The sequence below is a fragment of the Hyla sarda genome, chromosome 11, assembly GCF_029499605.1.
Source record: "Hyla sarda isolate aHylSar1 chromosome 11, aHylSar1.hap1, whole genome shotgun sequence".
In the NCBI taxonomy this organism is placed as follows: Eukaryota; Metazoa; Chordata; class Amphibia; order Anura; family Hylidae; genus Hyla; species Hyla sarda.
The window spans coordinates 50,513,001-50,530,674 of record NC_079199.1 but is presented as its reverse complement, the minus strand read 5'-3'; the positions used below and the strand labels follow the sequence as shown (position 1 = coordinate 50,530,674).

The following is a 17,674-nucleotide window of genomic DNA, read 5'->3' as shown; positions in this document are numbered from 1 at the left end:
TTTGACATGTCACACAGTCAAAAATGTTAAAAATTTTGATCAGTTGGGGTCTCTATCCTAAGACCTCCTACAAATGTGCCAAACAACACCAAAAAAGTGCTCCAAAAAAGTTCCAAATGCTGGATGCGGGCTGCAGGGGTCATGATGTTACAGCTACGCCCCTCATGATGTCACATCATGCCCCCTCTATGTAAGTCTATGGGAGGGGGTGTGATGGCTGCCATGCCCCCCAATAGACTTGCATTGAGGGGGCTTGGCCATGACGTCACGACCCCCACAGCCTGCACCCAGCGTTCGGAACAAAATGCCAGTGGAGTACCCCTTTAAGGCATTTTATACAATTCATAATAAAGGTTACGTTTTAGGTTACTATGATTTCTACTAGTATCACTAGGAAACTGGTCTCTTGTGTCTGACCAAACAGACTTGTTGTATATGGGAATTGATTTGACCTACTAGTGAAATTTGTTCTAACTGTAGTGTGAACCCGGCCTGAGACTCATTTTGCTTCTAAAACAAGCATATTTTTGAGCCTTAAAATACAATGTGTGAACATAGTTTCCATCTGTCCTTTACTTTTAAGACATCGTTGTTATTTAATAAAACTTTTGACATGTCACACTGTAAAGCTATGTAAAGAGAGTAAAGCTATGTCCACACTGTATGTTAACACCCAAATATATGTTTCTTTTTAAAGGAAAATGAGCATTAAAGGGGTATTCCAGGCAGAACATTTTTTTATATATATCAACTGGCTCCGGAAAGTTAAACAGATTTGTAAATTACTCCGATTAAAAAATCTTAATCCTTCCAATAGTTATTAGCTTCTGAATTTCTCTGTCTAACTGCTCAATGATGATGTCACGTCCCGGGAGCTGTGCATGATGGGAGAATATCCCCATAGGAGCTGCACAGCTCCCGGGATGTGAGTCATCAGAAAGCAGTTAGACAGAAAACAACAACTCAACTTCAGAAGCTAATAACTATTGGAAGCATTAAGATAAGAAGTAATTTACAAATCTGTTTAACTTTCCGGAGCCAGTTGATATATATAAAAAAAATTTTGGCCTGGAATACCCCTTTAAATTTCCAAGTGTCTATTTTTTTCCCGCTTTTCGTAACATTTTTCTGCACTTACAGAGCCTTTTTAGACCAGTATTTGGCACTTTTCTGCATATTTTCCATGTGTTTTCTTTGTTTTAGGGCTTTGTTTATCATTTTCAAGTGTTTTGAAGTCTTAATGCAAACGTTTTGTTTTGTTTGTTAATGTAAAATGTCTGTATTACATCCATAATATATATCTTTTATTTTTTAAAAGTCATAATTTAAAGGGGTATTCCAGGAAAAACTTTTTTTTTTTTTTTTTTATATCAACTGGCTCCAGAATGTTAAACAGATTTGTAAATTACTTCTATAAAAAAATCTTAATCCTTTCAGTACTTATGAGCTGCTGGACTTGAGTTGTTTTTTTCTATCTAAGTCCTCTCTGATGACAGGTGTCTCAGGAACCGCCCAGTTTAGAAACAAATCCCCATAGCAAACCTCTTCTACTCTGTGCAGTTCCTGAGACAAGCAGAGATGTCAGCAGAGAGCAGTGTTGTCAGACAGAAAAGAACAACTCAACTTCAGCAGCTGATAATTATTGAAATGATTGAGAATTTTTAATAGAAGTAATTTACAAATCTGTTTAACTTTCCGGAGCCAGTTGATATAAGAAAAAAAAGTTCTAGAATACCCCTTTAAGAAACCATGAAACTACAATGAACTGTGAAGCATTTTCCCATTGAATTCAATCTAAAAATATACTCCTCAATATATACTCCAAAAACTCTGCGTAAACATAACCTTCTGCAGCATCAGGGTTTGTTTGTAATATGTGACCATGGAGGCACAAGGGTCTACACATAGGAGCTGTATACCCAGAACTGTAGACTTTTAATCAAGACTGTTAACAAAATGATTTCATTGGAGACGCTGTGAAGCAATCACATGGTTGTAAAGGTGAGTCGACCCTTTCACTGACTCATTTACGGTAAGTTTAGTCTGTACAAGTTACTGTGTACACAAATCTCTTTTTGGCATCATTCAAAAACACTGACACATGAAAATGTATTTCCAGAAATAACAGAATGTAGAATTTTAAGATATTGTATATGAAGCTCCGTATGGCCCTAACTCTTACACAACCCCCGATGAGGTCACTCAGGACCCCCGCACTAATGGATCAACATGGATCTGGCAATGGATTTGGTTGCATACATATATTAAATCATGCTGCTTTTCTCTTCGTGTAGAGTACTTCTGGAGGCAGATCTCCCTATCAGTAGTTCCTTCTCTTGAATCAGACTGTCCAGCAAATCTTCCTGTCGATAGTTGTGATAGACCTTCAAGAAGGCAAGGATTGTAATACCGAGCCAAGAAAGCCAGGCCGCCCACAGTCCAAACTGGAAAATGAAGGCAGAACATACAGTATATTAATCTTATTATGACTCAACTTTTCATGTGACAATAAAGCACCCATGAAGTTAATGGGATAGTCCGGCTTTATACATCTGCTCGCCTATCCAAAGGATAGAGCAGTGTTTCCCAACCAGGGTGCCTCCTGCTGTTGCAATACTACAACTCCCAGCATGCCCGGACAGCAGAACGCTGCCCGGGCATGCTGGGAGTTGTAGTTTTGCCACACCTGAAGACACCCTGGTTGGGAAACACTGAGATAGGGGATAAGATGTATGATCTCAGGGGTCCCGCTGCTGGGTCGTGATGTCGAACTCCATTCATGTCTATGGGAGGGGGTGTGGCGGCCATATACATGAATGGAGGGGGCGTGGCCATGACGTCACTAGGGGGTATGGTCATGACATCACCGTCCCCGTCTCAGAGGCAGTGCAGAATGCCGGGGGCTGCACTGAGATCGCGGGGATCCCCAGCAGCAGGACCCCTTTGATCATACATCTTAATCCCCTATCCTTTAGGGCAGTGGTCTTCAACCTGTGGACATCCAGATGTTGCAAAACTACAACTCCCAGCAAGCCCGGACAGCCGTTGGCTGTCCGGGCATGCTGGGAATTGTAGTTTTGCAACATCTGGAGGTCCACAGGTTGAAGACCACTGCTTTAGGGGATAAGATGTATAAAGCCGGAATACCCCTTTAATGGCTGTATACGGTGCTGGCATCAAGGAGTGCTGACAAGATGAGAGAGTCTTATTGGCAGGGCTCCCCTAATAATGCCCTCCTCTTTTCACTTTGATGCAGGCACATTATACAACCTCTCACAACAGTGGTGTTATAGAATTACATGCAAGGTTAGGATCAGACCTCAACATTTCCATCTAAGCCTTGTCTTCTTGGATATCATTTGGGTGGGGTGGAAAATAATATTGCTAGAGAGTAGATGCTTCTAAGTAGAGATGAGCGAACTTACAGTAAATTCGATTCGTCACAAACTTCTCGGCTCGGCAGTTGATGACTTATCCTGCATAAATTAGTTCAGCCTTCAGGTGCTCCGGTGGGCTGGAAAAGGTGGATACAGTCCTAGGAAAGAGTCTCCTAGGACTGTATCCACCTTTTCCAGCCCACCGGAGCACCTGAAGACTGAACTAATTTATGCAGGAAAAACCATCAACTGCTGAGCCGAGAAGTTCGTGACGAATCAAATTTACTGTAAGTTCGCTCATCTCTACTTCTAAGGTACTGGTAAATACTGTACATATGAAAGGCCCTATAACTAATAAAGTTATGATTGCATCATTGATTGCTATTAGAGAATAGTGCAGAGTTTCTTTTGTATGCCTTGTGCTTTCAGCCATATTGATCACTATTTCATCACTGAAAAGATTTTGTAATGCTGCTTCCCATGAATCCTCTGGCTTTGCAGAGAGAGAGAGAGAGCGGGGTGGGGGGGGGGGGGGGGGGGTAGAGGCGCAAAACTGCAGTCTATTACCTGGCTAGACTCGGGCAGCCTGAACTGCTGAGACATCTTTGACGCCTTTTGTTATTTAAAGAAAATCTGTCATCAGTGTCACCTGCACTAACCTGTTGGTACTGACAGGTAGTGCAGGTGACACTGATGACAATGATACTTACCTTGTCCTGTTCCGTGCTGTCGTTCTCCAGTAATCCTCTTCAGTATCTTCAGCTCCGGGCCTGGCTTGGAGCATGGGCGGAGCTTAGTGATGTCACCGCTGCTGTTAGTGATGTCACCGCTGCTAGCAGCAGGACCCAGCAGAGAGCAGCAGCGGTGACATCACTAAGCTCCGCCCATGCTCCAAGCCAGGCCCGGAGCTGAAGATACTGAAGAGGATTACTGGAGAACGACAGCACGGAACAGGACAAGGTTAGTACTATTGTCATCATTGTCACCTGCATTACCTGTCGGTACCAACAGATTAGTGCAGGTGACACTGATGACAGATTTCCTTTAAAGAGAAATATTGATATGAGGAGGAAGCGATAAAACCTATAATCAGAACTGAGATGCTACGTTTACATGTTACGTTTTTACTCATTTTGTAGTGTTTTTACTGCATCTGTACTGTGTTTTTACTGTGATGTTTTCAAAATCACAATTCTGCAATGATTTGAGCAAATAGTGCCATTTTCATGAAATTTTGGGAAAATTAATTAAAAAACAAATAACAAAATGCAGCAATGTCTGAACACAGTCTCAGGGGAGGTGCATAGCTTCTATATATCCTGATCCCATAGAAATAGCACCAGCATTCAGAAAGAGTAGGGTGGGGAAGAGGGTCTGTTTGCAGTCAGAGGGGATTTTATAGGTAGTGATGTCATCCTGTAGTTTAAAGGACATAAGGTGACCCAGGACAGACCACCTCTTCTGACACATTAAAGGGGTTATCCAGGAAAAAACTTTTTTACATATATATCAACTGGCTCCAGAAAGTTAAACAGATTTGTAAATTACTTCTATTAAAAAATCTTAATCATTTCAGTACTTATGAACTGCTGAAGTTGAGTTGTTCTTTTTTGTCTAAGTGCTCTCTGATGACACCTGTCTCAGGAACTGTCCAGAGTAGAAGCAAATCCCCATAGCAAACCTCTTCTACTCTGTGCAGTTCCTGAGACAAGCTTAGATGTCAGCAGAGAGCACTGTTTCCAGACAGATAAGAACAACTCAACTTCCGCAGCTGATAATTATTGGAAGGATTAAGATTTTTTAATAGAAGTAATTTACATATCTGTTCAACTTTCTGGAGCTAGTTGATCTGAAAAAAAAAGTTTTTTTCCTGGAATAACCCTTTAAACACTGTTTTTTTTAATTTTTTGTGGGTCAGGTTGGTGATCACATGACCAAGTTACAGTAATAGATAGCTGAACTGAAATAAACAGGTGGCACAGTCAAAAAAGTGATGGTGATATGGTCAAAAAAACATAAACCGGTGTGAGGCCGATCACACATAGTCACATGCAAACTATGATTGGTCTATTGAAGACTGTAGCTATGCCACAACATATGTTTGATAAGAACTTTGCTGATCTTCCAGTGTATACATGCAGCCCAGTCTTTTCTTCAGATGTGAATAAGGCCTAAGCAGATCGCAATGTGACTTCCAGCCGGGACCCCCAGCGATCACTTGTAATCTGTATATAAACCTGGAAATAGGTGTTTAGTTTCCTGTCTGCTCCACCGCAGGGAAATGGTTTTGTAGAAATAGCAAAACAGAGCAGATTTCCAGCACCACACCTGTCAGGCTGTGTGCAGTATGGGAGCTCAGCTCTATTAACCTCCCTGGCGGTATGATTCTGTCTGGAAATTTGTACCAAAAGCGGTACAATTTTTTGCATTGAAATTTCACATTTCCCCCCCCCCCCCATATCACATTCTCCCCCTCCTTGTCACATTCCCCCCCTTGTTACATTCTCCCCCCCTCCATGTTACATTCCCCTCCCCCCCTGTTACATTCTCCCCCCCTCCATGTTACATTCCCCTCCCCCCTGTCACATCCCCCCTCTTGTCACATCCCCCCCTTCATGTCACATTCCCCTCCCCCCTGTCACATCCCCCCCTTGTCACATTCTTCCCTCTTGTCACATCCCCCCCCCTCTGTCACATTCCCCCCTCTGTCACATTCCCCCCTCTGTCACATTCCCCCCTATGTCACATTCCCCCCTCTGTCACATTCCCCCCCTCTGTCACATTCCCCCCTCTGTCACATTCCCCCCCTCTGTCACATTCCCCCCTATGTCAAATTCCTCCCTCTGTCACATTCCCCCCTATGTCACATTCCTCCCTCTGTCACATTCCCCCCTATGTCACATTCCCCCCTCTGTCACATTCCCCCCTCTGTCACATTCCCCCCTATGTCACATTCCCCCCCTATGTCACATTCCCCCCTATGTCACATTCCCCCCTCTGTCACATTCCCCCCTCTGTCACATTCCCCCCTCTGTCACATTCCCCCCTATGTCACATTCCCCCCTCTGTCACATTCCCCCCTATGTCACATTCCCCCCCTCTGTCACATTCCCCCCTCTGTCACATTCCCCCCTCTGTCACATTCCCCCCTCTGTCACATTCCCCCCTCTATCACATTCCCCCTATGTCACATTCTCCCCTGTGTCACATCCCCCCCCCCCCCTTGTCACCTTGTCCTGCAGCAGAATACACTGGGTTTGCCGGCAGATTTCAAACCTAGTGTATTTCCTGCAGAACAAGCCCTTTCCCCTTCAGCCAATCACTGACTTGAAACCACTGCGGCCTGTGATTGGCTGAAAAGTGAAAGGTCCTGTAAGATGAATAGTGAAGAGAGCAGGGACCGGAGCGCAAGGAGGGGAACGACATCTGCAGGGACCGGGATTAGGTAAGCAAAAGTTTTTTTTTATTTTCCTCCTTTTTACTTTTACACTTAGCTCAGTGTTTTTCTACCAGGGGGCCTCCAGCTGTTGTGAAACTACTACTCCCAGCATGCCCGGACAGTTTTGCAACATCTGGAGGCCCCCTGGTTGAGAAACACTGACTTTTAGTATATGTCTTTACCTGCTCTGGCCGGCCACCGCCACGGGAGCTGACCCGAGCAGATAATCACATGTTTTCCCGGGGGCCGCATCGCTATATCGCAAAAAGCAAAAATCGCGATTCGATTGCTTTTGTGATATATTGTGCAGCCCGCACAGCAACTCTGAAATTCTTCCCCGAGCGGGTTACCGCTTCTAGCAGCGAAAATTAACCCCAAGTCACGCCCGGGAATACCGCTAGGCTGGTTAAAGGGGTTATCCAGGAATGGAAAAACAGACCAAATTTATTTCAAAGACCGCACCCTGTTTGTCTCCACTTTGGATGTGGTATTACAACTTGGCTCCATTCACTTTAATAGAACTGAGCTGCAGAACAACACCCAAACTGGAGACAGACAGGGAGCGGTCTTTGAAAGAAAATATCTCTGTTTTTTTTAAACCCCTTTAAAGTGAATAGAGTCAAGTTGTAATACCACACACAGACTGAGTACAGGTGTGGAGCTGTTTATGGAAGAAATGATCTCTGTTATTTAAGCATTACACAGTACCCAGTTTCAAAGATTTGTCTGCATATTGCGGCACAAGACAGGTCCTCTGAAGGAAGAGTTGTTCTTCATAGTCCAGAGTTGTTCTCCATAGTTAACTGTCGACTCTGGCCAAGAGTTGAGGATCCTGAAAAGAAGCCCCCTTAATTTATTCAGAATTCTCTAATTAATAGGGTATATGAATATATAAAACCTCTTAAAAAAAAAAAAGAATAGAGATAAGACTTGCCTGTGCAATGGCAAATTGATCATAGAAGGATGAGTTTTCCAAGTTAAGTTCGAGATCTCTATCCTGGAGTTCTTCACAACTTTACAAAAGAATAAAAATATCATTAGTTAAAATAACAATTTGATTTTCTTACCAGTGAATGGGAATAAAAAGCTATTGCAAAAATAAAATAGCGCCCCCCTCCTAGTTCAGGTCACTATGGCATCCATGTAGCACTACAGTACGGTCCCTACTGATCCTTTTACCCATACTTATGGTCATTGGGGTGCCATCTCTTATTGAATATGTGGAGGTCTCTATGGGGAGAAAGCTTGTTCAGGTTCACATTATTAATAAAAAAAGTCAGGAAAAACTATCTGGGCCTTCCTGGTTGGAGGGGATGGAAGTTTGAGATAGCACCAGGAAAATGTCTCCATGCCATGTATCATGCTTGTCTTTAAAGGGGTACTCCACTGGAAAACATTTTCTTTAAATCAACTGGTGCCAGAAAGTTAAACAGATTTGTAAATTACTTCTATTAAAAAATCTTAACCCTTCCAGTACTTATCAGCTGCTGTATGATCCACGGGAAATTATTTTCTTTTTGAATTTCCTTTCAGTCTGGCCACAGTGCTCTCTGCTGACACCTATGTCCATTTTAGGAACTGTCCAGAGCAGGAGAGGTTTGCTATGGGGATTTGCTCCTACTCTTGACAGTTCCTAAAATGGACAGAGGTGTCAGCAGAGAGCACTGTGGTCAGACAGAAAGGAAGTTCAAAAAGAAAAGAACTTCCTCTGTAGTATACAGCAGCTGATAAGTACTGGAAGGATTAAGATTTTTAAATAGAAGTAATTTAGAAATCTGTTTAACTGTCTGGCACCAGTTGATTAAAAAAAAAATGTTTTCCAATGGAGTACCCTTTTAATGTCCAATCCAATGAAACCATTATCAAGGACTAGATGAATATTGGTCAATCTAAGGTAGATACGGAACATCTGAAAGAGATTTTATGGGTTTAGATCAGTGGTCTCCAAACTGTGGCCCTCCAGATGCTTCAAAACTACAACTTCCAGTATGCCCGGACAGTCAACGACTGATGACAATGATACTTACCTGGTCCTGTTCCGTGTTGTGGTTCTCTTGCAATTCTCCGCTGTATCTTAGGTACCAGGGCCGACTTGGAGCATGGGTGAAGCTTAGTGACGTCACCGCTGCTGTTTGCTAGCAGCGGGACCCAGCAGAAAACAGCAGCAGTGACGTCACTAAGCTCCGCTCATGCTCCAAGTTGGCTTCCGGCACTGAAGATACAGCGGAAGATTGCGGGAGAACCACAGCACGTAACAGGACCAGGTAAGTATGGTTGTCATCAGTGTCACCTTTCTGTACCGATAGGGTAGTGCAGGTGACACGGATGACAGATTTCCTTTAACTTTGGTATAAATCTTTCTACTCACCTGTAGGGTCTGCTTCCCTTCTCAGTAATGGCATCGCACCACATGTTAAAGCCAACGCTGACAATGGTGCTGGCAATAAATGTTACGAAAACCACAAAGGAGCTGATCAGCAGATTCAGAAAGGCGTAAAAGAAGGAGCTGCAATAAAAAAAGAAACACAATATAATTCATAAGAACACAAAAACAGCATCAGCAGAAGCAGCGAACGGCGTATGGAATGTGAATCGCTGGAATAAGTGGTCTCCCAAGACGGCGGCTGTAATTAATAACACGGAGGAGATGGCCCCGGTCTCCAGATTACTCTTCTCGTGTCTCATTATCCTTGTCACCTAAATCCCTTTATTTTTCCACTTAATGAGATTTTAAATCATACGCCCTAAACTGGGGCCTCATTGTAAATTGTAGATTCAATTACAGGCAGGTAGCAGGCGGCACCTTCAGCAAGTGCTAACAAACAGCAGCTAACAAACATCTCAATCTGCCAACTTTCTATGGAGCAGGCAGTCTATGTAAGGCTGGGTTCACACCACGTTTTGTTAAATACGGTTCCCGTATACGGCTGGGAGGAGGGGGGCGGGGCTTAATCGCGGTGTGGGCACTCAGCCGTATTCGGGAACCGTATTTAATGTATGTCTATGAGCCGACCGGAGTGAACCGCAGCCTCCGGTCGGCTTCGTTTTCGGCCGTATGCGATTTCCCGACCACAGGCAAAAACGTGCTCAACCACGTTTTTGCCTACGGTCGGGAAACCGCATACGGCCGAAAATGAAGCCGACCGGAGGCTGCGGTTCACTTCGGTCGGCCCATAGACATACATTAAATACGGTTCCCTAATACGGTTGAGTGCGGGCGCCGTGATTAAGCCCCGCCCCCCTCCTCCCAGCCGTATACGGGAACCGTATTTAACAAAACGTGGTGTGAACCCAGCCTAACCCATTTCTGACTTCTGCTGATTATGCATATAGCGGATGGTAGGAGGGCGTACATTGGGTCCACTCAGGAGCTAAACACTCTATGTGGAGCATACAGCAGCTGATAAGTACTGGAAGGATTAAGATTTTTTAATTCTGGTAATTTAAAAATCTGTTTAACTTTCTGGCACCAGTTGATTTAAAAAATAAAATAAAAATCGCTTCCACCAGAGTACCTGTTAAAGGGGTACTCCAGTGTTTTAGCACTAATCCACTATTGGAGCCTCATCTTTGCCAGCTCAACTTACCCAGTTGAGTATTCTCTCCAAAGCTCTCTGACGTCCCCCCGTCCCCCCCCCCCCCCCTCTTTCGGGGACATGTTTGAAATTAACTGGAGTGACGGGCATCTAAAAAGACAGCTCTGGGCACCTAAGAAGAAGACCCCACCCACTGGTCACTTTAGCAACAGGTTATGCAAGTTGCGAAGTGTGTATGGTCTCCCCTACCTCTGTATAGAAGTCAGAAGTTTTCAATAGCTCAAAACAGGTCTGCTTGAATAGAAGAATATGGGCAGACACACAAGGCTGCTATTTATTAGTACTGCAGCCACTGTATGTTCAAGTTCCCTAGTGGGACTAAAAATAAAAGTATTTAGAAAAAAAAAGAAAAAAAAAAAAAAAAAATATATATATATATATATATATATATATATATATATATATATACACAGTGGTCCCTCAAGTTACAATATTAATTGGTTCCAGGATGACCAGTGTATGTTGAAACCATTGTATGTTGAAACCATTGTATGTTGAGACCAGAACTCTATGGAAACCTGGTAATTGGTTCTAAAGGCACCAAAATGTCATCCAAAAATAGGAAAAAGTGAGAATTAAAGAAACATAAGTAGATAACTAATACAGATAAAGCAAATCCTTACATAAAAATGTAGGAAAGATCTGCTGGGAGCTGTAAATCACTGTCTATGTCAGTGTTTCCCAAGCAGCCCTCCAGCTGTTGCAAAACTACAACTCCCAGCATGCCCGGACAGACAGCCTTTGGCTGTCCGGGCATGCTGGGAGTTGCAGTTTTGCAACAGCTGGGGCCACCCTGCTTGGGAAACACTGGTCTGTGTAGAGGACAGGAGCTTCTTCAGGGTCCTGTAAGTAAAAAAGTAATGGAGTCGCCCTCACCTGGAGCAGCTAACCCTGGTACAGGTAAAGTGTACAGAACATGTAATACCTCCCTGTACTGTAGGGGGCGCTACCAGACACCAGTCAGTACATACACTTCAGTAATACAGGTAAAGAGTACAGAACATGTAATACCTCCCTGTACTGTAGGAGGCCCTATCAGACACCAGTCATTGCATGCGCTTCAGTAATACAGGGGTTTTACCAGTGAATGCCCATTCTGGTTGGTCGGTTCTTCCGGCCATTGACAGGTATCACAGATCTGGACTGTCTGTACATTGTATGTTGAGTCTGGTTTCAACTTACGATGGTCCAGAAAAGACCATTGTATGTTGAAACTATTGTATGTTGAGGCCATTGTAAGTTGAGGGATCACTGTATATGTATATATAAAGTCCATATAAAGCAGCACATCCAGCTTGGGTGAGGTGGGTGCAGGCACAATTGAACCTCGGTGCTCTGGTTCCTCTTGATAGTTAAAGTATGACGGCAGCACACCAAAGTAGTGAATCAATAAAGTGTTATTTTATTCCAGGGATATAGAGACAACGTTTCAGCGGTCTCTCACCGCCATTTTCAAGTGAATACAAGTGATACACAGGGGTTTAAATACACACTCCCCTCAATCAGTGACATCATCAGACATTAACATAATTGGTGACATTATATATGTAAACAAAATAAAAATAATGTATAGTGGTAAATATATTCATAATCAATGTACATCATGTGTGTTCCTGTGAATATTATATTCAAGCCGCATAATCAGCAGAGCCGATCGCATGTGTATTATAAATGGTGTAAAATAATAGTGTACATAGTGCCAGTAAAAAAAAATTCCAATAAGTCCAATCAATGCAAAAATGGTACCGTTAAAAACTTCAGATCACGGCGCAAAAAATGAGCCGTCATACCGCCCCATACACGGAAAAATAAAAAAGTTATAGGGGTCAGAAGATGACAATTTTAAATGTATTAATTTTCCTGCATGTAGTTATGATTTTTTCCAGAAGTTCGACAAAATCAAACCTAAATACCGTATTTATCGGGGTATACCACGCACTGGCCTATAACACGCACCCTCATTTTACCAAGGATATTTGGGTAAAAAAAGTTTTTTGTGTGCGCATGTATACCCCGATACACCCACAGGAAAGGCAGGGGGAGAGAGGGCGTCACTGCCCGCTTCTCTCCCCCTGCCTTTCCTGGGGTCTAGAGCCCTGCTGCCGGCCCTTCTCTCCCCCTGGCTATCGGCGACGCTGCCCGTTCTGTCCCCCTGAGTCGGGTCCGCGCTGCTGCAAGCCTCCGGCGTGCGTCCCCTGCGTCGTTGCTATGCACGGCGCGGCGCACTGACGTCATGCGCCGCGCCGTTCAGCGCATAGCAACGACGCCGGGGACGCACGCCGGAGGCCTGATGCAGCGCGGACCCGACCCAGGTAATTATGCCACCGGGGATGGGGGGAGGCAACGGGGCAGCGGCGCCGGCAATGGTTGCCGCTGCCCCTTCTCTCCCCCTGGCTGTCGGCGCCACTTCTCTCCCCCTGGCTATCGGTGCCGGCAATGGGGCGCCGGCACCGATAGTCAGGGGGACAGAACGGGCAGCGGCGCTGATAGCCAGGGGGTGAGAAGGGCCGACAGCAGCGCTCTAGACTCCAGGGAAGGCAGGGGGAGAGAAGCGGGCAGCGACGGCCTCTCTCCCCCTGCCATTCCTGGGGGTGTATCGGCGTATAACATGCACACAGACTTTAGGCTAAAAATTTTAGCCTAAAAAGTGCGTGTTATACGCCGATAAATACGGTAAGTAGGGTATCATTTTAATCGTATGGACCTACAGAATAAAGATAAGGTGTCATTTTTACCAAAAAATGTACTACATAGAAACGGAAGCCCCAAAAGTTACAAAACGGCGTTTTCTTTTTTCAATTTTGTCGCACAATGATTTTTTTTTTTCGTTTCACCGTCGATTTTTGGGCAAAATGACTGACGTCATTACAAAGTAGAATTGGTGGCGCAAAAAATAAGCCCTTATATGGATTTTTAGGTGCAAAATTGAAAGAGTAATGATTTTTTAAAGGCAAGGAGCAAAAAACGAAAATGCAAAAATGGAAAAAAAAAACGGTCCTTAAGGGGTTAAAAAAATTGTGTTTTCCATTCAAATAAACGGAATTGGTATCGCTGCATCTATAAATGGTCAAACTGTTATAATACACCATCAAAACATGATTGAAAAAGTAATCAAATAGTGGTGTGTACCGCAAAATGGTACCAAAATAAATAAAATACAGTGATGAAACAAACAAGTCCAGCACGGTACTTGTTTATCACAGTGCGGAGTGGCGCGGTCATCCTCCGAGATCGCAGAAGGGCAGCCAAGGGGAGCTGAAGTTTTGCTACATTGTAAAAAAAAAAAAAAGGAAAAAAATAAAAAACACAGCCCCCCTTGCAAAAAACAAGCCCTAACAGAGCTCCATAGATGGAAAAATAAAAACCTTATGGGAGTCACAATATAGCGACACAAAGCAAGAGTTTTTAGTTTTTAAAAGTAAGACAACATAAAAAAAAAAAAAAAAACATATAGATTTGGTGTTGCCATAACTGTACCCACGGAACAAACCTTTGGTCATTTTATGCACATGGAACCTGTGTTACAAAATAAAATAAAAATGTATTAAAAATCATAGAACAAAGTGGAATTGTATTTTTTTTTCATTCTACAATTCCCACAACAATTTTTTTTTTAAAGTTTCCTAATAAACTATGCGGTGCCCTTTTTCAATACATTATATCGATGTTTCCCAACCTGTGTGCCTTCAGCTGTTGCAAAACTACAACTCCCAGCATGCCCGGAGAGCCTTTGGCTCTCCTGGCATGCTGGGAGTTGTAGTTTTGCCACAGCAGGAGGGTACATTGGTTGGGAAACACTGCATTATGTGCAAATTTATATGGTGGCGCAAAAAAAAAAATATATAAAAAAATAATAAAAACCTGCACACACCATGAGCTACAGCGCAATTTTTTTCCTACAGAGTTGAACTTCACACAGTGGGGACAAACGACACGTTACTTCTCTGAGGTGTAGTCCGCACCAGGTGGCATGGACATGGATTATCCCCACTGGATTAGGGTAGGTCACGTCCAAAACCGCCGCAGCTCTATCCACGGCACAGATGCTGGAAATCCATGGCAGAAATACCAGGATGTGCGGCAGAAATACCAGAATGTGCGGCAGAAATACCAGGATGTGCGGCAGAAATACCAGGATGTGCGGCAGAAATACCAGGATGTGCGGCAGAAATACCAGGATGTGCGGCAGAAATACCAGGATGTGCGGCAGAAATACCAGGATGTGCGGCAGAAATACCAGGATGTGCGGCAGAAATACCAGAATGTGCGGCAGAAATACCAGGTTGTGCGGCAGAAATACCAGGTTGTGCGGCAGAAATACCAGGATGTGCGGCAGAAATACCAGGATGTGCGGCAGAAATACCAGGTTGTGCAGCAGAAATACCAGGATGTGCGGCAGAAATACCAGGATGTGCGGCAGAAATACCAGGATGTGCGGCAGAAATACCAGGATGTGCTGCAGAAATACCAGGATGTGCGGCAGACACCGTTTCCACAATCTGGGTCATGCTGGACCCATACACTGTATTTATCCTTCACCGATCTACCATAAATGATCCGGGTCTTATCAAGACAGGAACCATGAGGTTAGAGGTCACGCTGCCAGTTATATAAGAACAGAGTCATCATGAGGACCACTTTATATTGGACCATCTGAGAAGACAGTACGGGGGGGGGGTAAATGGATGGTTGTACGGACTTATGGCGCGGACTGGATGAGCCCCATCCGCCTGTGTAGGGAGAGATTATATACTGTCTGCACTGAGGACCCTCCTGGGGCCCCAACAACTATACCCCACTATTCTGACAGCTGTGCATGGAGGTGCCCCCATATACCTCAGATAGACAGATAGATAGATAGATAGATAGATAGATAGGAGATAGATAGATAGATAGATGATAGACAGATAGATAGATATGAGATAGGTAGATCGATAGATATGAGATAGATAGATAGATAGATAGATAGATTTGAGATAGATAGATGTATAGATAGATGATAGATAGATAGATAGATGATTGATAGATAGATATGAGATAGATAGATATGAGATAGATAGATAGATATGAGATAGATAGATAGATAGATATGAGATAGACAGATAGATAGATAGATAGATAGATAGATAGATAGATATGAGATAGATAGTAGATAGATGATTGATTGATTGATAGATAGATAGATAGATAGATAGATAGATTTGAGATAGAAAGATAGATAGATTTGAGATAGACAGATAGATAGATGATAGATAGATAGATATGAGATAGATAGTAGATAGATGATTGATTGATAGATAGATAGATTTGAGATAGATAGAAAGATAGATAGATAGATTTGAGATAGACAGATAGATAGATGATAGATAGATAGATAGATAGATAGATAGATAGATAGATTATAGATAGATATGAGATAGATAGATATGAGATAGATAGATATGAGATAGATAGATATATAGATAGATAGATATGAGATTGATAGATAGATAGATAGATTTGAGATAGACAGATAGATAGATGATAGATAGATGATAGATAGATAGATTATAGATAGATATGAGATAGATAGATATGATATAGATAGATAGATATGAGATAGATAGATAGATAGATAGATATGAGATTGATAGATAGATAGATAGATAGATATGAGATAGACAGATAAATATGAGATAGATATGAGATAGATAGATGATAGATAGATAGATAGATAGATAGATAGATAGATATGAGATAGACAGATAAATATGAGATAGATATGAGATAGATATGAGATAGACAGATATAATAGTAATGTTCTTCTACTCACTCCTCGTGGCCCTTGCAGAGCAGGAAGAGCGTCCTCCAGGCCTGTATGGCGGCGGCCAGTAGAGCCAGCACCCCGGTGAAGACGCTGAACCTGCAGGCGGACTCCGGCCCCCACTCCTCCACCGTGAAGTGCTCCCGCTCCAGGCTGACATTCCCGCTCAGCCACAGGCCCTCAGTGAACAGGAGGCATTTCCCGTGGAAGTCGGCGCTGTTCTCGGACAGGGGCACCACGGCGATGAAGCTGAAGAGGAAGGCCAGGAAATACAGGATGCACTGGGCGAAGAGGAAATTATTCAGCGCCATGTTCCTGCAAAGAGGCCGAGCTCTGATAGAGGATGCGCGGAAGTCTGCCTGGAGAGGGGATGCGGGGGAGGCAGCGTCATAAATCACTCATCCACGGTTCTCCTCATCATTCATGGTCCTACTTATCATCATCCCTGGTCCTCCTCCTCATCATCATCATCTCTGGTCCTCTTCATCATCATAATCCCTGGTCCTCCTCATCATCATCCTCCCTGGTCCTCCTCCTCCTCATCATCTCTGGTCCTACTCATCATCATCATGTCTGGTCCTCCTTATCATCATCATCCCTGGTCCTCATCTCTGGTCCTCCTCATCATCATCACCCCTGGTCCTCCTCTTCATCATCATCAATCATCATCCCTGATCCTCATCTCTGGTCCTCCTCCTCATCATCATCCCTGGTCCTCCTCCTCATCATCATCCCTGGCCCTCCTTTTTATCATTATTCTGGTCCTCCTAATCATCATCATCATCCCTGGTCCTCATCTCTGGTCCTCCTCCTCATCATCATCCCTGGTCCTGGTCCTCCTCCTCATCATCATCATCCCTGGCCCTCCTCATCATCATTATTTCTGGTCCTTCTTATCATCATCATCCCTTGTCTTCCCCATCATCCCTAGTCCTCATCATCATTTGTTGTCATCCTCATCATTTTTGGTACTCCTTATTATCATCATTCCCCACCATCCTCATTATCGTCATCCCTGGCCATAATTTCTGGTCCTCCTCATGTTTCCTGGTCCTCCTCGTCATCATTATCATCCCTGGTCCTCCTCATTATCATATCCCTGGACCTCCTCATCATCATTATCATCCCTGGTCCTCCTCATTATCATCATCATCCCTGGTCCTCCTCCTCCTCATCATCATCATCCCTGGTCCTACTTATCATCATCTCTGGTTCTCCTCCTCATCATCATCCCTGGTCCTCATCCTCATCATCCTCCCTGGTCCTCCTCATCATCATCATCCCTGGTCCTACTCATGATCATCCCTGGTCCTCCTTATCATCATCATCCCTGGTCCTCATCTCTGGTCCGCCTGATCATCATCACCCCTGGTCCTCCTCCTCATTATCATCCCTGGTCCTCATCTCTGGTCCTCCTCATCATCATCATCCCTGGTCCTCCTCCTCATCATCATCATCT

General features: G+C 43.7%; 1 protein-coding gene across 1 annotated transcript; it reads right to left on the bottom strand.

Annotated features, from left to right (window-relative positions):
- Positions 1-1,421: 1,421 nt before the first annotated feature.
- TMEM179 (transmembrane protein 179) lies at positions 1,422-16,833 on the bottom strand. Its single transcript, XM_056546107.1, has 4 exons — positions 16,225-16,833; positions 9,185-9,322; positions 7,751-7,829; positions 1,422-2,444 (listed from the first exon to the last, which is right to left on the bottom strand). Exons 1-4 carry the CDS (start codon positions 16,524-16,526, stop codon positions 2,265-2,267), a joined length of 699 nt encoding a protein of 232 aa, XP_056402082.1. The 5' UTR covers positions 16,527-16,833; the 3' UTR covers positions 1,422-2,264.
- Between the last annotated feature and the right edge of the window lie 841 nt (positions 16,834-17,674).